The sequence below is a fragment of the Balaenoptera ricei genome, chromosome 2, assembly GCF_028023285.1.
Source record: "Balaenoptera ricei isolate mBalRic1 chromosome 2, mBalRic1.hap2, whole genome shotgun sequence".
Lineage (NCBI taxonomy): Eukaryota > Metazoa > Chordata > Mammalia > Artiodactyla > Balaenopteridae > Balaenoptera > Balaenoptera ricei.
Window position 1 is genome coordinate 81,236,142 of NC_082640.1, and position 22,132 is coordinate 81,258,273.

Consider the following 22,132-nt stretch of genomic DNA (forward strand, 5'->3'; position numbering starts at 1 on the left):
CCATGCTATACTATATTCTAATAGGTAGTAATGGAACAGGAACAAATATTTCAACTACAGGCACAATGTTGGCCTGTATGTGGTCCACTGATACATGAATGGATAAAAAACGTGGTATATACTTACAATAGAATATTATTCAGCCTTTAAAAGGAAGGAAATCCTGCCACATACTACAACATGGAGGAACCTACAGGACATTATGCTAAGTGAAAAAAGCCTGTCACAGAACCGCAATATGTATTTTAACCAATCGAATTCCTATTCTACAGGGGAAAGAAACCTGAGGTTCCCTGCACAACTGCAAAGTCTTGTGAGTCTCCAGCGATAATAAAAGGTAAGGTTATTTATACAGCAAATCCTTGTTATAATGGGGTTGATTATGTCGACGAGTTCAATGTCTGCTTTGATGAGTTTATTTTCCCGCATTAGGTTTCTTGCGTTAAGAGTTCTCTAGACTTTGCTGGATTTCTATGAAGCATTCTTTGCCTTTATTCATACAAAGTCAGTTTACTATAGAGAAGAAAATATGCTCTCTAAGTTAGTCTAATTTAAAGCAGTAATGCTTCATGCTTCAACACAAAGTCAAAAATTCCCAGTTGCTCTACGAATTGGAAAATATGAGAAATATGGAGTGTGGGGAGAAGAAGACAGTACAACTCAGTCCCTAAAGTTTGATCTGATTCATCCTTAAAGCAGATTGTGAGATCCCAGATACACATCCTCCCTAGTCCTGCCATATTAAATACCATTACTAATAGGAGGTTGGTTTCTCACAGAGTTGTAGTCAGCTCATTACTTGTCATAGACAACTAGTAATTTCTTTATTCTTATTACCTTCAGTTTGGATAGTTGTCCCAGATCTTTAGCTGCAATGAAAATCATCTGGGGTCCCTAGAGACACACACATAGAAAAGGAGAGAAGAGGACTCAGTCATAATAACTTCAGTAACAGTCCAAGTAGAAATGTAGTCAATAGACAAGGTACTCTATTTTTCTTATTATATTTGTGACTTTAATGCCATAAGCCCTTAACTGGTCTATTTTACAACTTGGATCAAAGATATCTAGTACTGCTGGCAATACAAGTATTACTGCTAGTGTATCCAGTTTAGTGTAGTTTATGTATTACCTCAGTGAGCTTTACCTTTTATTTCTTTATTTGTAGCAGAGGCAACTACTTCACTCCACTCCCCACCCCCCAAAGTAAATCTATGCAAAATGTCAAGATCCAGAGCTGAAGAAGGCAGAGTGGTCCCCCTGACATGCCATTCAATCTATCAGAGCCCTGCCCTCGTAACTCCTCCCTCAGCCAGAGGTTTTCCCTAGCACCCCAAGGCCCTGGGGAGAGCTTGAAAAACATCAGAAGCACTACTAGAATACTCAACAGTAGCCTAGAATGTTTTCACAATAAGGAAAACCAGCTATTCTGAAGTAGTAGTCTCCATGTTTTTATTGGAGCCTGTATATTCATTGAGAAATCCATACTTGGAGATCTTGATGCTCGAGAAAATTGAGGTGATGGTTAGCTTTCCTAGGGAAGATCTTATATCAAAAAATGAAATGTCATATACAGCACTTCTGCTATTATAGCATGATAGGTGTAGTCTTGAAAAAAACTCATATTCTGTAAAATTGTGCATTAGAAATAGTAGGGCTTTTGGGGAAAATAGGAGGGGGCAGTGCAAAGTCCATGCAATTTTGTTACCAAAGAACTAGCAAAAACGATAAATGCCACTTTGGGAGACAGCATGAACAGCGCAAAGGGAGCTCAGTGAAGCTGGTGGCTACCTCGAGGGATATTAAAAATGTAAAAAAAAAAAAAACCCAAACAAACAGCAGCACAATAGAGTATAACGTGGGCTGAGACAATGCCTGTAGAAGTGGAGCTCTGAGCACAGGGACGGGGCAGCCTGCCGCGTGTGAGAGGCTAGGTGCACGTACCTGGATACAGACCCATGTGCAAGAATGCCCCCTTCCGCTTTTTTATCTTTTTAGAAACAGGATGAAAGGGCTCCTGCCTATGTAGCAGCCAAGCTGAGTGCTCCTTCCTTTTCTGCTGAAGTTTATAACTCTTCTGTTATATTCCCAAGCCTCTCACCTAGAAACATTTACTTATAAAGCAACCCCACTTGCAGATTGCACCGACATCATTCCTCTATTGGCAAATTAAGTGACAGGTAACTGGTGTTACAGAAATGCATTACGTGTTATAGCAGAATAAGGGGTGTGTGAGAATGTGGGGTGTGGGGTGTGTGTTTCTGTATGTGATTTGGCTACCCACGTTGTGTAGGCTATAATGATTATACCATACACTCATGGCATGAAGCAAAACTCAAAGTGATTTATATTTAACACTCACTGGCCGTAAATCAACACAAACATGAATCTTTGCACCTTGGAGCACTTTACAAGCAAACATTTTCTATATAATCTCACTGGATAAATATGGACTGAGTGTGCATGATTAATGGTGTCAATATATATTTTAGTTTAGTTTATAATTACTCATTATTTGCATCAACTTATCGTCCTCAGTCACAGAAAAAAAATTATTCCATAGCAGGTGCTTGTTAGGGTTCTTTCTTTCCTCGCTTGGCTCAGGATATGCTGAGTTAGCTGGACGGGGTATCCACTTGACCACTGTCTGACTTTTGCTGCCAACTGATCTTTCTGGTTCTTTTTGATTTCACTGTGTATGATACAATCACATACTTCAAATCCAGTAAAAGATGTCTCCTGTATTAATCACCAAGTGCGAAGGTGATAGATAAAAGCGAAAGGGAAAAGTAAAAAAAAATTCCAGATAGCAGTGTTGGCTTTATCTTCTTAAACTGTAAAATTGCAGAAAGAAACACAGCAGGCATATTCTATCAAAAATCTATTTCCCTGGGGTGGGGGGGGGTCATAATAAATAAAAATTACATGTGTAGACCAGATAACCCTACAAGTTGAGCTTTGATACATTTGTTTTTCAAGAGATAACGTTTGAAATGTCAAGCCAGTGTGAAGTATGACTGCTATTGCCACTATTTAAAATTGATTTGTGGTGGGGGTGCAGGAGGATTGCATTGGGAGTTTGGGATTAGCAGATGCAAACTATTATATATAGAATGGATAAACAACAAGATCGTGTTGTTTAACACTGGGAACTGTATTCAGTATCTTGTAATAAGCCATAATGGAAAAGAAAAAAATTGATTTGTATAAGGTGATGTCATTGGAATGATCATTGCTAAGACACCGTATACCACAACCTTTGTCCCCAAATGAATTTAATTACTATTTCATCTGGATCAAAACCATTCATTGAAACAAAAAACAATTAGGTGGGCTATTGAAAATATAATCAAATGTTAGTTTGAATACTTACTGTTTGATCTGTCAGAGGAGGGAGGACAATTTGTTTTTCTATTTTGTTGAGAACTAGCTTCCATAGTTCTTTCAATATTCGCTTCAGGACTGTTTTCTCACAGATTTTTGCTGAGAGACTTAATCTGAAACGAAATAAAACACACCATCACTTATAAGTCTCTTACTGAGGTATCATTTTATTGATCAGAAATTCACATTTTTCAGCACTGACATTCAAATACCTGAATAGGTCTTTATAATTTTCAAATGCTAAATTTCATTTACTGAAAAAAATACATAATATCAAAAATCTGTTTCATCATATTATACATTAGGTAATTCACTGTTCGGTAGAAAATGAATTCAGCGTATTTCCTTTCTTAAATTGCATCCTAAACTGACATCAAGGCTCCCAAAGTACACAATTTTTACCTGCATTCCAGACTTATATTTACTACATGCTCCATGTTCATGGTACAGGCCAAAAACACCAAAGAAGGACATTTTCATCACTATCTGGCACTGGACCAACATAACAACATGGCAAACATGCATATGATTTCACTCAAGAGCAAAACTTTACCAACTTTATTTTCCAGATTTATTGAGATACGATTGATATATAACATTGTGTACGTTTAGGGCGCACAAGATAATGGTTTGATCTGTGTACATACTGTGAAACAATCACCACCATAAATTTAGTTAACATTCATCACCTGACGTAGTCATTTTGTTTTGGCTTGTGATAAAAACTTTTAAGATTTACTCTTAGCAATTTTCAAATATATAATTTAGTATAGTTTCCTAGAGTTACTATACTATATATATGCTGTGCATTACATCCTCAGGACTTATTTATCTTATAACTGGAAGTTTGTACCCTTTGACTCCCTTTACCTATTTCCAGCCAGCACAAATGTGTTCTCTCTCTGAGTTCAGATTTTCTAGATTCCCAATTTACCAACTTTAATAGGCTTAAGGTATTTCTTACAAATTCTTCTCATGGTGAGATAATGATGGTAACATCATCTAGCATTTATATAACACTTTAGTTTAGAAAACTCTTCTGCAGATTTCTCACTTATTATATGAATATCTAGTATATCCATTTTAGAAATCAAAAACCAGCTCAGAGACGTTGGGGAACTTGTCTAAGGAAGTGAGGCTAGTAAGTGAGGGCCAGTACATTGACCAATGCCCCATGCTACCCTTGGTAAATGTACTTGTGTGTGAAGGCCCAGCAACACATGAAGACACAGTGCTGCATAAAGATTTACGGCATGTACCCTAATATGACACTGAACTCTTCGAGACTCCTTTAATAAGAGTTAGTCAAACCTGTTGCACAGAGGGCCAAAGGGGGGCATCATATATTTCAGGGTAGCCTCATGGACTTTCTATAGTGCTACTAAGTACTCTGTACTTTTGGACTCAGAAATTATAAACTGGGTTCTTCTGATAGAGACAGAATTGACTTTTAAATATTTAAATATATAATTAATATTTAAAGGCATGTGATGTGTGAGAGGCAAAGGGAGAGACTTCCCAAACACATTTTCATGTAGAAGTATTTCTCCTAACACTGCTGTGTGTAGATACCTAATATATAAAAATACATGAAAGTGACCTCCTCTGGTTTAAGAGGAGGGTTGGGGGCCCCTGAGGCATAGCTATGGAACTCTGTAGCCCCACTGGTTTGGAAACCATTGTTCAAAGGTGGTAGTTCTAGCTTGCTGGTAGATAGGTATTCACTATATGGACATAGGGTGGAAACCAGATGATATGTCATGGAAGAACAGCAGAACCTATCCTCAGAAAAATTCCTAGGATGATTTGAGACGCAACAAACCTGCCCATTTTACAGCAGGTGTGTCATTGCCATTTCCAAAAGGTCTGAGTTTAAAAATGGATCTTGTTTTTATGGTCAGCTGATGTACTTGGCATGCTAACTAACCCTGTTTAAACTGGAACTGAACCAATAGGAATAAAATTGTTGACATGTTTGCAGCTCTGCATGGGATTTCTGTTAGCTGGAAATGGCCCTTATACCTTGTTTTATAGAGTGGTGAGGTCTTGATGGAGAAAATGGAGCATAAAGAAATATGATGTTTTATATAAGGAGGCTGCACAAAGAGAGTCTATATATTTATAATATAAAAATTTTTAAGGGGATTGTCTCAAAACCACCTTGAAGACTTACTTTGGCCCTTAATCATTCATTTTAAATAACAAAAAACAGAGGGGAAATCTAGCAACTGCTTCCTTGATTTAGTCAGAGTTAACCAACTTGGTAATGCAAGCTGAACACATATATTTTGGAACCTGAGCTATCTATTTTGGCTGACCACAGAACCAATTAACCAGACAATTTTCAAATGCCATGTAGACTAGCTGCTAATATGATTTCCTGTCACACAGTTGATCATATTCCCATGAAAACATATCCAGCTGTTTTTCCTACCCCCTGGAACGCCCATCCCCTATTTCCATACATCTGAACCCTAACTGCTTTTAAAGAAGACCCAACCCCAGTGGAATTTCTACTGACCATCTGAACAGGAGATGATTACTTTACACTTTATTGCATTTATTCTACTTTTCTTATTTTTTCTTTCTAAACTCTTAGCTCCTTGAGAACAGAATTAATATCTAACTTTTAAAAAAGTCCTCTAACAAGTGGCTTTATGGCTGTACATTCTGTATTAGCCCAGAAAATTTCCACAACTCTCCATGCCTCATATAATATCTCTTTCCAAAATTTTAAAATCTTTTACAATATTTTAAAGCTAATTGATGTTTTTCTATTTTTATATACTGTCTCTTTTTACTAAGAATTAGAGGACATTACATACATGATGATATAATTAGAAAGAGAAAATGAGACTGAGGAAAATAAGAATCTAAATATCCTGAAAAGAAGAGCCAACCCACTTTATGTATTAGCTCTGTTTTATAGATGATGAAATGGATTCAAGGTCCCTCAACTAGTAGATAACAGTATTAGGATAACTTCAAACTTTTTGTATGTTCCACAACTTTGCTTATAACATATGCAAAAATAAATAGTTTTGTCAATGATAAATGATGTCTCTCCAAACTGCTGCCTGGAATTCCAAAAACAGAAGGCATTCCAGTAGGAGTTTTAAGAAGATCAGGATTGCTTTGTCCTGCCCTCCACTCACCATCACATTCACAACTAAATGGTAGTTTCTGTGATTCAATTAAGTCTTGTCCATAGAAAAGAGCCATATAAGATGACACAAATTTCAAGGGATTATATAGGAAATGAGGTGATAAAAGTGTCTATTAGGAAACTAAAGATATGAAGACACCTTTCTCTCTTTCTTCCTCTTCTCTCTCTTTTCTTCCTCCCTTTCTTCTACTTTTTTCTTCTACACCACTTGCCTACCTACTTCCTGCTAAGCTACCTAATTACCTATTCACCTATCTTCTAGATATTTCCCCATAGCAGACAGAAAATAAGACTTAATTTTTCTACCAAATACTAAAATTAAAGTGATAAGAACATTAGTTTTACTTATGCAGTAAGGTTATAAGCAAATGGAATGGAAATGGAATTAAAGTAGAAGTCATAAATATATAGAAGAGGTTCTCCTTACTAATTCCTTCTTTGTTGTCCTTATCTGTAAGGAAAGGTACTGTATTCCTCTTATTTATCTTGGTCTCTTTGGCATTAATTAATTTTCCACAACAATATTAAATGAGGTAATATATGTAAACTAGTAGGTATAATACCGGTCCCATGGTAGGCATTCAAAATTATTTTTTGCTTTTCTACCTTCAGTTCTGGTTTTAAGTATCACCATTTAAGAAATCATACCTCTTGTTGCTTTCAAGCAATGGTTCCCAATTGTGAACACATTTTAAAATGTAGGTGTCTGGACCCTACTCCAAACTTACAAAATTAGAACTTTGAAGAGGAGGGATGGAACAGAAGCAAAATAAACCAACCTTTTTGGTTCAGAACACGGTCTTAGTCGGTCATGAAGACCTTCATTCCCACCCACTCCCACCACTACTGGACTCGAATCTCCATGGAGTCAAGGACCTTGACTCTCCCTCATCACTGTCCAGTGCCTAGATTAGAGTTTGAAACAGGTGGACGCTCAGTAAATAGTTATTGAAGGTGGGGGTGAGGCAGCAATCTACTTGCCTCTGAGCTGAATTAACTGTAGTCACATTTGTGCTATTCTCTTCTTCAGCAGGTTTCTGACATGAAATCAGATATTCTGGAGTCAACTCAGTCTTTCTCCATGTCCAAGAAGTTGCAGAACAATATGTTATCTGAGAAGCATGAAATCCTACATCTCTCTATGCCTCAGAGCAGCAACCTCCTTAGTTACCCATACTTATTTCCTCTCCATTTTTCCTTTTCTGTACATAGTCATTCCCATCTAGTAATGAATTAAGAGTTTTTCTTTTTTAACGAATTGATCTATTTCTGTAGAAGCCCTTTTAAAGCTGTCCTACATAGAGGAAAATATATTTTTTTTCTCTCAAATCCATATCAGCCAAATTGAGGGCAGCGAATAAAAAGAAAACTGGGTAGAACACTTACATTTTGTCCAAGAAGTCCATGAGAGGTCTTAATACAACCTCTGCATCCATGGCTGTACTGTTCTTATTAGATGCGGTATTTCCAGTTGCTCTCATTTGATTTAGTTCAAAACTCATCTGTTTTACGCACTCTTCAATGATAAGCTGGAAACTGAAAATAAAGAATATAAATTCTGGAATAAGAGCAAACATTTATGCCTTCCTTTGCCTGTGTCTGTTAAATTCACCCCAAGAAGTTTGACCTGTTTGCAATGGTGTGATAGCCCTTGCTCATTAGTTTTCAAACTTATTGTTTAGCTGCAAAAAATTGTGTTGCAATGAAAGCTTACTTAGAACCCTTATATGTAAAGTAGGTAAGAATGATGCTTTTCAGGTCGAATTAACTTGAGTGAGAGATCATTCGGCCCCCGTCACTCACAGTAATAGCTGAGATGTCCCTCTGAGCATTTTTTTGAAAAATGACTGTGAATGACTCTTGGCATCTGGGTACACCTTCTTCACTTAGCCTCTGGGACTTCACACCCTCTTAGCTTTCCTCCAACCTCACTAGCTGCTCCTTCTCCATCGTCTGACCTCTAACTATTGTAATAAGGTAGCCAGACTTAGCATATTAAAACACAGAATGCCTAGGTAATTTTAATTTCAGATAGATAGTGAATAATTTTAGTGTAAGTATGCCCCATGTGATACTTGGGACATATTTACACTAAAGATTGTCCATTTTTATATGAAGTTCAAATTTAATTGGGCATATGCTGTATTTTATCTGGCAACCCTACATTGGCAATCCCGCCTCTAAGCTCAGTCCTTGGACCACACCATTTCTCCATCAAAAATCACTTCCGTGGGGCTCCCCTGGTGGCAAAGTGGTTAAGAATCTGCTTACCAATGCAGGGGACACGGGTTCGAGCCCTGGTCCGGGAGGATCCCACATGCCACGGAGCAACTAAGCCCGTGAGCCACAATTACTGAGCCTGCGCTCTAGAGCCTGCAAGCCACAACTACTGAGCCTGTGTGCCACACCTACTGAAGCCTACACGCCTAGAGACTGTGCTCCGCAACACGAGAAGCCACCACAATGAGAAGCCTGCGCACCGCAGTGAAGGGCAGCCCCCGCTCGCTGCAACTAGACAAAGCCCGTGTGCAGCAACGAAGACCCAATGCAGCCAAACATACATAAATAATAAAATAAAATAAATTTATTTAAAAAAATCACTTCCTTGGCAATCATATCTAGTCTCATGATTTTCTTACCGTCTGTATACTGGTGATTGCCAAATATACATCTATAGATATGACTTCTACTCTAAAATACAAACCATTATTAAACTGCCTATGTAGCCTTTTTACTTAGATAAAAGTCTAATGAATTTTTCTCATCCAATCTAATGAAATTTTCAACATCCAATTCGTCAGCAAATCTTTATAAAGTATATTAAATCTGAGGATCTATTATTACTTCCACAAAGCTACTGCAGACCAAGCCACCATTATCTTTCACCTGAAATTGTGTAATAATTTCCTACATTATCTCTCTGTTCAACCCTCTACAGGTATCTTTTAAAATAGAAACCAGATCATGTTCCTCTCTTGCTAAAAACCTTCAATGGCTTCCAGATCCACTGAAAAAAAAAAAAAGAAAAGCCTCGAATGTATTTCATGGAGTTAATTAAATCCCAACATATTCTGGCCCTGGAAACCTCCCTGATGTCATTTCTTGCCACTATTCCCTCTGCTTCGTTGCAGTCCCGCCACAGTAGTCTCCCTGGTGTCCTTAGAATTCTCTGAGGACACTTATCTCATGGCCACTGTTATGTTCCCTCCCCCATGCAACTTCTCATAGGTCTGTTAGTCCTTCACTTATTACAGGCATAAGCCAAATGTCACCTCCTCGGAAAAGTCTTTCATAAATACTCCACCTGAAATGAAATTCCTATCATTCTCCATTTCCTTACAGTTCTTTATTGCATTCTCCATTATTTGACACATTACATAGTTTTTATCTATTTGTCGTCTATTGCTCCAAATAGAACATAAGCTCCATGAGGGCAGGACCGTTTTTTTCAGTGTTATATACCCACACCGTGAGTTCCTCAAGAAATATTGGCTGAATGTATCAATGGACCATCCTCCTTCCACCCACCCCTATTAAATGTGTTGAACAGATAAATGACCCTCCCCCACTTAAACCCTATGCTCTACGTGCCTATAATACCCCACCAACCCCCCAAAACAAGACAGAAGTATATAAATACATAGAATTTAATTAATCTATCCAACAGCATGAACATCTCAGTGCTCAAAGTAAGATAGACCTAGAAAATAAACCCTAATCGTACCAATGAATAACTTAGATATATACCATTTATATAGACAGACATCTCCCTAGATCTATCAGCCATTTTCATTAAAATTTTAATACTAAATCTAACATAAATTATACAGGATAACTATATACATGTTACATCATTATATAAACACAACTTGTTAATGTAGCTTAAATTCTAAAGCAAGTCACTGAAAATGCCTAGATGAGTTTACTAACTCCATAGGTTTGTTCCCAGCCTTTCTATTAGTTTTTAATAAAATTACACATGCAAGCATCTGCACCCCAGTGAGAATGCTCTCTAAATCATTACTATTAAATGGAGCAGGTATCAAGCACACTAATAGTAGTAGCTCATAACACCTTGCTTAACCACACCCCCATGGGAAACAGCAGTGATAAAAATTAAGCCATAAATGAAAGTTCGACTAAGTTACATTATCTAGGGTTGGTAAACTTCGTGCCAGCCGCCTTGGTCATACGATTAATCCAAATTAATAGAAAACTGGCGTAAACCCTGTTAAAGAGTAATAAAAAATAAAGTTAAATTCTAACTAAACCCTAAAAAGCCATAGCTAAAATAAACTATGAAAGTGACCTTAATATTTCCTGATTACACGACAGCTAAGACCCAAACTGGGATTAGATACCCCACTATGCTTAGCCCTAAACCCTAATTATAATAACAAAATTATTCACCAGAGTACTACTGGCAGCAGCTTAAAACTCAAAGGACTTGGCGATGCTTCACACCCCTCTAGAGGAGCCTATTCTATAATCGATAAACCCCGATAAACCTCACCAAGCTTTGCTAATTCAGTCTATACACCGCCATCTTCAGCAAACCCTAAGAAGGAATAAAAGTAAGCATAAATATTATACATAAAAAGTTAGGTCAAGGTGTAACCTATGGGATAGGAAGAAATGGGCTACATTTTCTGTTTCGAGAATGTACTTCTCACACACGAAAGTTTTTATGAAAACTAAAAACCAAAGGAGGATTTAGTAGTAATTTAAGAATAGAGTGCTTAGTTGAACAAGGCCATGAAGCACACACACACCGCCCGTCACCATCCTCAAGTATTATAACAACTTTCTATAACCTATTAACAAACACCAACTATATGAGAGGAGACAAGTTGTAACAGGGTAAGCATACTGGAAAGTGTGCTTGGATCAATCAAAGCATAGCTTAAATAAAAGCACCTCGTTTACACCTAGGGGATTTCATAATCTATGAATACTTTGAACAACTCTAGCCGAAACCTCCACAAATTTTACTAACACAAGCAAATTAAATAAATCGTTCACTCAGCATTTAAAGTACAGGAGATAGAAATTTAAAACAACCTTTGGCGCTATAGAGAAAGCACCGTAAGGGAATGATGAAAGAAGCATTACAAGTAATAAAAAGCAAAGTTTACCCCTTTTACATTTTGCATAATGATTTAACTAGGAAACATTTAACAAAGAGAACTTAGCTAAATACCCCGAAACCAGATAAGCTACTTATGAAGAGTTTGTAGAACAAACTCATTTATGTAGCAAAATAGTGAGAAGGTTTATAAGCAGAGGTGACGAGCCTAATGAGCCTGGTGACAGCTGGTTGTCCAAGAAAAAAATCTAGTTTAAATAACTTTAAAAATTACCCCAAAATTAGAAATTTTACTGTATTTTTAAATGTTAATCTAAAAAGGTATAGCTTTTTAGAAATGGATACAACCTTATCTAGAGAGCAAATAAACAACACCATAGTTGGCTTAAAAGCTCCACCAATTAGGAAAGCATTCAAGCTCAACAATACCTTTATCTTAATATCAACAATAAGCAAATCAACCCCTAGTTTTACATTGGACCAATCTATTAACCAATAGAAGCAATAAGGTTAATATGAGTAATAAGAAATATTTCTCCTTGCATAAGCTTACATCAGTAACTGATATTATACTGACAGTTAACAGCAAATAAACACAATCCAACATTAAATTATTTATTAAGTACACTGTTAACCCAACACAGGCAAGCACTCAAGGAAAGATTAGAAAAAAGATTAACTAAGTCTGTGAAGAGTAAGCCTTAGAATTACTGTTTTCATTTTTTACATCCTCTACACCAATTTTGGTGGTTCCTACCTAAGCAGCAGCAAATAGTAAGAGATTTCAATAGTGGAGACCTTCAGCATATCCACCATTCCTCTATGTTGTCTGTTACTTTCATACCTCCAACAATAGGAGTAATTATAATACACATTCAGGCAGGCAAGAAAAAAGCCAGTTAGGATAATGGGGGTAAATAAAAGTCCCGGGAATGGTGATGAGAAGGAGGGAGTTGATTTTAGTATTGAAATCAAGTCAGTCCCATTCCTCTTTCTCCACACACAATGATTACACAGTTCATGTTATTTAAGAAGGATCCAAATGCATCAATTCCTCACATTTTATATAGAAGTTTAGGAAGTTTCACTATATAATGCTGTCATTATTCATTAAATAGAAAGAATATAAATATTTATTAATGTATGTATGCATTCTACAAATGTTTAATTAATACTTACTGTGTGCCAGTCTCAGTTACTAGGATACATCAATGAACAAAACAGATAAAATTCCTTATTCTTATGGCACATATTTGACCCTTTATTTTTGAATTTACATTATAAAAATATTATAGTTAGTCTGTTGTTAAATATTTCATTTTTCTAGTTTTTGGTTTTGCTACCTAATATGGGAAATCTTTGATGTATTTTAAATTATCACAACTTGGGCATTTTTCTTGCTCCTGATATAGCAGGTTTATAAATATTGGTCCATATTTTTGAGCATGTAGTCAAGGCCTGATTCTACTTCTACCATTGTGTTTTGGCTGTTTCCATCTTTGGCTCCTGACTTCTCTGTGACTTTCTTTACTAGTGACATCACCATTTTTGTTCCTCTGCATTTGGTTCTTTGATCCTTGGATCTCAGTTTGCCTCTGTGGATGTGGCTCATTTCTTGGCTCTCTGTGTATTTATCTCATTCAATGGAATATGCTGTTTCAGGTTTAGGTCCAAAGGAAGCTGAATGCCTGACCATTTGGCGTTTTTCTGGCTGGACCTGCCTTTGGACTTTTGTCAGGTAGTGGTTGTGGGGGAGGGTGGCATTGGGGGTAGTGAAGAAGGTGAGAAGGGGGTGATGGTGGTGGGTGTATTTAGTGAAGGGTAGTGGTGGTAGATACTTGGGCCAAGAGAAAGGAAAGGTAAATAATGTTGGAAAACTTGACCTAGTTGATTTACTACTGGGCATCAGTGATCCTGCTGACTGTAGTAATAATCACCTTTGAAATAGCTACTTTCTTTTGAACTTATTCTCAAATCAGTATACTGGGGTGGAGGATAGACTGAGCAGAAGGTATGATACTCATGATCCAAAAATGTACAGACAGGTTCCTACAACAGATCCATATGGTAAACACCCACCAGAAGCCAGCTCTGTGTAGGGGGATGAGGCAGATGGAGGGAGGATTACCAGAGAATAAAAGAGAATGGCATTCTACCTTAGCATGAATCCAGGGTGAATCAACACCTGCATTTGACCTGAAAATCTTTTGTCTCTATCAATTTTTGGTAAATTCACCTAAAGAGTCTTTTTTTTTTTTCTATCCATTTTATAGTTGAAAAGTTTTTATTAATCAGCAGTACCAGGTAATAATGACAGACTCTGTGAGCACTCAAGATGCCAAACACACAGAAGAAATCTTACGAAATATTCCTAAATTTTTAATCTACTTAATCCAGCCAGCCACTGGCATCAAAGATATCATTAAAAGAAATGTAATAAATCAAAAAACCAAGCTGCAAAATGTGTGTAAGCAGAAACCTAAGTGGCACAGGTTTTGAAAACATTAAGAACATCCTTAAGATATCATTGAAGTCCTATTGCTTAGTCTCAGTTCCCAGGCGGGAGCCCTGTGCATGTTATCAGGAACCTGGGGACCTGGGCTTCAGATGTTTGCTTTGGCTCTGTCCTGACTTTCCTGAAAAATCACCCTACCAGCTACATAGGGTAGAATAATTTAATTGTGGGTTTTAATAACAGCAGATGAAATGGATTTGGGGCAATTAATTATGCACTTAACTTTAAAACTCTAGACCACTAATTTAGACTGTAAGAAGGGTGGATTCAGTTTAACTTCACAGCATGAAGTCCAGCATGAAATTATCCAGTTTGACTTCACAGCATGATCACACTGATCATTATGGACTTCCCACCCACCCTGAGTGTGTGATGCAGACCTGGTTGGCAGTATTGGAAATAAATCTATGGCAACAAAGATATAATAATTATTCTTTTTATAAGGAAAGCATGACATGTAGGCTGTTTATTTCAATAATCCTAGCTCTCTTAGAGCTATATTTAAAAAATAATGAAGAAGTACAAACAGGGTAACAAAGAGTTTCAATATCTAGGTTAAAATAGCTGACTTCATATGACTAAAGTACTTCAAGTGCCCTCCTAAGGGCATCTCTCCTTATTTCATAACAGAAGTTTGCTAAGTTTTTCCAATCATAATACACATTACAGCCTTTGTAACCTGAATATTCCCCAATCTTAAACAAAACAGAATAAAAAGTACTTGTTCAGAGGATGATTTGGATACATTACAGAAAATAATTTGAATATCCTTTTTTTATTTAATTATAGTTTCTATTCTGTTTAGTCATCTTATTTCCCATAAGGTTCTGAACTCCTCTACCTATTCCTGACCCCTTTTTCTCCCCTTAACTTTGCTAAATAATCTCTATTTTTGCCTTTGTAGCTGAAGGCAACAGTCCTTCTGCTAATCACATATCAATTTACAACTAGAATAAAGAGAGGTAAGCCTCTAAGTGTCACCCCAAGTCAGAGCCAATGAGCCCCCAAATGTCTGGGACAATGTCTGCCTCTCCAACTCCTTGTAAGCAGAAACTTCAAATTGCTTATTAACATTTAGGCCAAGTATGCAGGATCATCCAGGTCAGCTATCAACACAAAGCAGAAGGCAGAGCTATGACCCTAAAAGCTCAATACATCAAGACTGCATCTGGCCCAGCACTTAAACTATGAGAGGGGGCTCCATGAAAATAATGAACACACCTCTGATACCGAAGAGAAGTCCAAGCATAGGATTTTTCTTTACTTTGCCTCATTTCTACATTTGAGAAAAAATATGATACTTTCAGTATCTTTTTTGTTTTAGTCTTTCGGATTTAAGAGTGGCAAAACTAATCAATGAATGTGTGTTAAGCATGTATCTTTCCAAAACACACTAATAAGTGATGACTGGGATTCAAAGAGATAACTAGCCCTCTCCATAAGAGTAAATTTCAGTCTTATTTGAGAACTGAAGACATAGCTTCAAATAATAAGTCAACATTTATTGAACTAATATCTAAAGCAAATTCTGTATGAAATTAATGAACCTCATCAAAAATGTGTTTGATTTACCACTGCATTAAAAACAAAAACAAAAAAACCCACATAGGAATAAACCTACCTAAGGAGGCAAAATTCCTATACTCCAAAAACTATAAGATGCTGAAAGAAATCAAAGACCACACAAACAGGTGGAAAGATACTGTGTTCTTGGATTGCAAGAATCAATATTGTTAAAATGACCATACTACCCAAGGCAATCTTCAGATTCAATGCAAACCCTATCAAATTACCAATGGCATTTTTCATACAACTGAAACAAAAAATTTAAAAATTTTTATGGAAACACAAAAGACTGTGAATAGCCAAAGCAATCTTGAGAAAGAGCAGAGCTGGAGGAATCATGCTCCCAGACTTCAGACTATGCTACAGACTATACTACAAAGCTACAGTAATTAGTACAGTATGGTACTGGCATGAAAACAGACACATAGATCAATGGAAAAGGACAGAAAGGCCAGAAATAAACCCATGCACTTATGGCCAATTAGTCTATGACAAAGGAGGCAAGAGTACACAATAGAGAAAAGAGAGTCTCTTCAATAAGTGGTGCTGGGAAAACTGGACAGCTACATGTAAAAGAATGAAATTAGAACATTCTCTAACACCATATACAAAAATAAACTCAAAATGGATTAAAGACCTAAATATAAGACTGGATACAATAAAACTCTTAGAGGAAAACATAGGCAGAACACTCTTTGACATAAATCACAGCAATATTTTTTGGATCTGTCTCCTGAAGTAAAGGAAATAAAAGCAAAAATAAACAAATGGGACCTCATTAAACTTAAAAACTTTTGCACAGCAGAGGAAACCATCAACAAAATGAAAAGACAACCTACTGAATGGGAGAAAATATTTGCAAATGATATGACCGATAAGGGATTAATTCTAATCTATTTTAACATTTGCTGATGAGATGATGGCTTTTTCCTATAGGTCCAAAATGAAGTTTATCTAGGATGAACTTCTCATTCTTTAGAACCACACCATAGGCAAGCAAAGTTAATTAAAAAAAAAAAAAAAGACAAAACATAGATATGTCAGTAGTTTCCCATGAACTAATTGCATTAACATTTCTAAAGCCTAAAACAAATCATCCTGACTTAATTCAGTTATGGGGTTAAGAGTTCAGTTCTTTGGAAGTGAAACCACACTGATATGTATGGCATGAACACAACTCATACTTGTTATACATGTGAGGATTTTCTCCCTGCCTTCCTTCCTCCCTCTATTCTTTCAACAGCCAATTGCTAAGCTCTAAACACTAGAATTGCAAATGAGAATGAGATGTTAAGAAACATACAATAAAGAGAGGGAAAGAGGAAAGTTAACCAGAACTTAGAGCATAGTGTTGTAAGTGCTACTCAACTGCAGGATACTGGGGAGCAGGAGTTCTGGGGAGCAAGCAGCAAGACATCACTATAAAATCGCAGGGTCATGGAAGATTTTCCAGAGGAGGTGATGCTTAGATTGAGTCTTGAAGTTAAACGGATTTAGACAGTCAGAGGAGAGAGACAGTGCTGAAGGCATGACTATCATTAAATGAAACCTAATACATTTGGATAGTAATTACTTAGGCCACTTACCTTTCACCATAAGTGACACTGAGCTCATCCAGAACCCCACTGAGTTTAACCTGAAGTTCTTTTAGAATAGTACTAGCTTCAGGATCTAGCTGCAAAGAGACCATAAACAATATTACTTTGGAGTTCTGGGAGAGCACACCTTTTATCTCTTAGAACATTTTGCTTATTACAAGGTAAACTTCAAACAATATAGCATACATATACTGTTTTCTTTCCTTTCCTTTTTTTAACCTTTGAAATCAAATGCAAAATTTAGATAATTCTAATGAAACCAGTAGAGTTTTTACATTTGAAAAAATTGATTGAAATGCATAGCGTGCATACAAAAAAGAGCTAGAGAGCAAAGCCTTTGTTGGTTACAGCAGTAGGATGCAAGGCATGACAAAATATCCTACAGAACTTGATAACTTCATAACTTAGAAAACTGGTTATACACTAGTTGAACATATGTGTTGCTTGAAAATATATTTTCATTTTTAATATCCCTGTAAATAAATAGGCCCATTGAAAACTTTAAAAATGGCTAAAAATTAATTTTTGCATGTTGTGTTGTGCCTTATTTTTCCAAGTATGGAATTAAAAGTAATAAACAATTATCCTATTGCTCCAGTGTGTTTCTCTGGAGGTGACAGGGCTAACTTTTCTTCCTGGATGCCAATTGGTAACTCAGAGTTCAAGATTCAAAGTTTCCCATTTTATTTATTTATTTTTAAATTTTTCTTTTGGGGGGGGGGGCAAAAGAAAAATAGTTAAATCAAGAGGACATTTTATGCTTACTCTTACAATGTAAAAGCCAATTATTCTTTTTAACTGATTTCAGTGCTAAAATAATATCAATCAATATTAGAAAATAACATACTATAAATGAACACAAACAAATAAAACATCAAACTATTAACGTGGCAGTATTTTTTTATAATTAAAGTAAAGGATGAACACAAACTTTACCAGCATTTAGAAAATTTTATCCTGTTTGTTAATTTAATTTTTGCAAACTAGTTGTCAAAATAGAATGACTTACAATAGATGTACTGTATCTAGCTGATAGAAATTCATGTAAAGGGAAACCTAGAATATTCTCTGAAATGTAAGCCAATCTTCCTTTGAGTCTTCAGAAATTCAATTTCCTACCATTAGTACCTATAGTTCTTGCCCAAGCTGAACTATTGTTGAAGAGAGGGGCATAGGATGAAGACAACTTTAGGGAGTAGAGAAAATTAAAGGAGGACTTGGTATAAACAAGAGAACCTAAGAACACCAAATACATATATGACCCAAATCAGTTTAAACTCCTGGGAGGCAACCCAGGACCAAAAAATGTCCCTAATAGAATACACTGGTCATAAATAGTATAATCCTCCAAGAACATTTTCTAATACTAAGAAACTATTAGGAAGAAGTATTATTTACACACCTCAGCATCTGTGTAGCTCTATGTTATGCTAACTTGATTAAAAACATTGGAGTAGAAACCAAAGATTGCATTTGACACCTGATACTTTACTGGTTATGTCAAACCAATCCTTAATGTCAATTTTCACTCAAATCTAGGTGATTTCAGGATTCGTTAGTTTCTGCCCCTTTATCAGAGCCAATGTGATTCTTCTGGACTAATTTTTTTCTGTCTCTGTCATAAGAGATTACCCACACATGCACAGGCCACCTTAACAGATGCAGACTTCTCTAGCAGTTGGAAACTTACAATATCCCTAAGTCTCATATTTTGAGAGTTCCGTTCAGCTATAACCAGTTGCAAGGCAGTGATTCAGAAAAAACAATTAGATATTACCTATTTTTAAATAGCCCTGACACTGATGTGCATTTAAACATAATTAGCCTAATAAAACATATCTCCTCAACCCTTAACCAAGAAAACATATGTGAACTGCCCACCCCAATCCTAGGGAACCTTGTAAGCCGAATGTTTTTTATCACATGTTCTTGCTATTATCCTAATACCAATTTTAGACCAACTTCACTTGGATAAAAATGTTTGGGAACAGAAAATGAGAGAAGACCTCCCATAGAATTTTCTTCATGCCCCACTCCGTGCTAAACCATGATAGGTGGTTGTTCCCCACCCACATATCTGCCACCTCCAAGGAATGGCTCTGACAGTAGGGTTTTCTTCAGGAAATTGGGTTGCTTCTTATTTAAAGTATGTATTTTGTTTCCATATTAGTTTGATACGCAGATTGAGTTTGTTCACCTGTTAAGACAATGACTTTAAAGTCATACAAAAATGGTTAGGTAGGTCAGTTGGATGAAATTATGCTCTTTTCTTATGAATCATTTTAGTCTGCCTTAGGTATTTTGTGAATGGAAATTTCCTATCAAATAATTGGTTATTACTTGAAAATCTGAAACTGTCAAAATACAGCGATTTAAATATTGGATGACAGTTTTCATTTCCTGAGAGAAGCATGAGTTTCTAAGCAGGTACAGACAGAATGCCTCTGTCATATAAACAGGAAAAAAAAAAAAAAAAAATACAACCCCAGAAAAGCTTTAGTTTCAGTTAGGTATTTGATATTTATCTGATCCAAATCATATGATTAAACCATTAAAATAGGAATAGTAATTTTGAGGCCAATATGTAAATTGCAGGTCTTTTGTAATAATGGGCATAAATAGCATACCCATCTAATTATAAAACAATCTCTTTGGCCAGCAAATTTACCAATTCTTGAGTTCTTCTGCGTTTCTTTATGTGTCCAAATTGAGAAAAATTTCCTTACTCCTACAGACTCCCTAAAGTTTGTAAGAAATAATAATTTGGCATTGAGAATTTATTGCCTAAATTACCAATAGCATATTTTACAAATTATTGGCTACCTTGGAAAGGTAAAAAGCTACCTAATTTTTTTCACAAATGTTTAAAACTTAGCTTAGTTCTGTAAGGAATATGACATCAAACATCAAGAGTAACTTGCGCCTTTTCTTGTATTTTAGACATTAAAAGGAAAAAGAGAAACAAAGAGAAAAAAGAAAAAAGATAATATTTCAAGCATCCAAAAGTCAAGGTTAATAAATTTATTTTAAATTAGAAACTGTATTAGCAAGTGTACCTGAACAACTTGGCTGGCAAAGTTATTTACACCACTGAGATATTTTACACTATTGAGCTGTGGTAATATGAATGACTTCTGGAAGAGATAGCTAGAAGGCAAAATATCTTTGCAGATTTTTGTCCTCAAGGCTCACTCCTACTTTTCCTTTAAAAGACAATTTACTTATCACCTCCTTTTACAAATCTGACCCCAGATGTCACTCACCCCAGGCAGTCAGTGGCTCTAGTTTCTGTACTAACTCTGCTGTACACTCTTACTGCCTATACAGCCCTCTCTTTTAACTGTTCTCCTATGAATCTATCTCTCCCACTAAACTCTATCTTACTTAACTTTCTCTCCTGAGTGTCTGTCCCTGCAAGCCTAGGCATTCACCAAATATTTGAGGAAGGAGGTGAGAGCAGCAAGAAGCATGAAATGCTTCCCTCAAAGGGAATCTTGAAATCCAGAGTGCTCCTTCTCCTTAGACTGATACTTTGCATTGACTATTAATAGAATACTTTTGCATTTGAAATCTTTCATTCCTTAGCAACCACATATTCTGGAACTACCAAGTTAGTCCTAATTTCAAGTTTTTGTGTCATTGCCAGACCATGTCGGATTATGTCCTGATATTTGTTTGGTTCTAAAAATATGGTTACCATACCCCCACTGAATTTTTTTTTTCCTAGCATAAATTCTTTCCCTAATGGACCTATAGAGAGTATATGTTTTTTCAACCTCTTATAACAGTCATTGTTAAACCAACTGTCAAGCTCTTGACAAAGATATAACTATTGAGTTGGAAAGTGGTACTTAAACATTTTAGATAGCACAATACAAACTACTGAAAAATAAAAACTTCCTATGGAAGAAGTTCAGGGCCTTTTGTGTGAATTGTATTCCTTTTCCACAGTCTTCATTACTATCTCATTTCCTTTCTCTTTTCTACAGGCTACTAGGCTGCCTTTCCTCATGTTCACCTCATCAGTGTTAGGGTTCTATTATTTGCTCATCTAAAGAAGTGTAGATTAGGAAGGTCTATCACTCCCCTGGCCCTTACCTTTACAGCATCCAAAATTTGGTCATTAGTCTGGTGGGTTTCACATCTTCTTCAAGATTTTTCCAGAAAATGCAAACTTCACCACTATTTCTATATATATAAAAAAAAGAAAGCCTTGTTTCCAAGTAAAATGTTCAACTTGAGCTCTTAGTTTCTTCTTTTGGATTTTGTTCCATCAAATATCCCTATCTTCATTCTTCCATTGTTATTTCTATTACCCCATCCTATAAATCATACTCAAATAGCATTTATGTTAACATAAAAAGTAAGCAAATAATAAAAGAAAAAGCCAACTTATTTGTAACTACCTTCTTATTGACATCTAGCTAATATTTTTTCTTCTCTTGACCTTTAAACTGCTCACAACGTAAGTGTAAAATTTGTTGCCTTCTTATCTCTTACATATTCACTAATCCTTTGTCATGTGGTTTCTTCTCTGAATACTCCACTTAATTGTTCACATATATGTCACCAATGATCTCTTAATTGCTAAGTCCAATGACTTTATCCTACTCAGACTGCTTTCATACTGTTGTTTACTCTCTTTCTCAAGCTCTTTATTTCCTTGCTTCTCTAGAGACTACCTTCTCTAGGTCTCCTATTTTTCTGCCTATGATTTGTCTATCTCTTTGGTTGACTTCCCTTCCTCTGTATACTCCTTAGACATTAATGCCCTGCAATTTTCCCTTTCTAGTCCTCTTTCTTTTTCACTCTATATT

At 36.1% G+C, this 22,132-nt stretch overlaps 1 protein-coding gene across 2 annotated transcripts in view; it reads right to left on the minus strand.

Moving 5' to 3' along the window:
* The window catches only part of UNC13C (unc-13 homolog C), a 596,809-nt gene that overhangs the window by 62,819 nt on the left and 511,858 nt on the right, over positions 1-22,132 (minus strand). For both annotated transcript variants that reach the window (XM_059915534.1, XM_059915533.1), the window contains 4 exons: positions 17,304-17,392; positions 7,937-8,086; positions 3,374-3,497; positions 838-894 (listed from right to left, as the gene is read on the minus strand). In XM_059915534.1, coding sequence (XP_059771517.1) covers positions 838-894; positions 3,374-3,497; positions 7,937-8,086; positions 17,304-17,392 — 420 coding nt within the window. The remainder of the gene's footprint in view (positions 1-837; positions 895-3,373; positions 3,498-7,936; positions 8,087-17,303; positions 17,393-22,132) is intronic.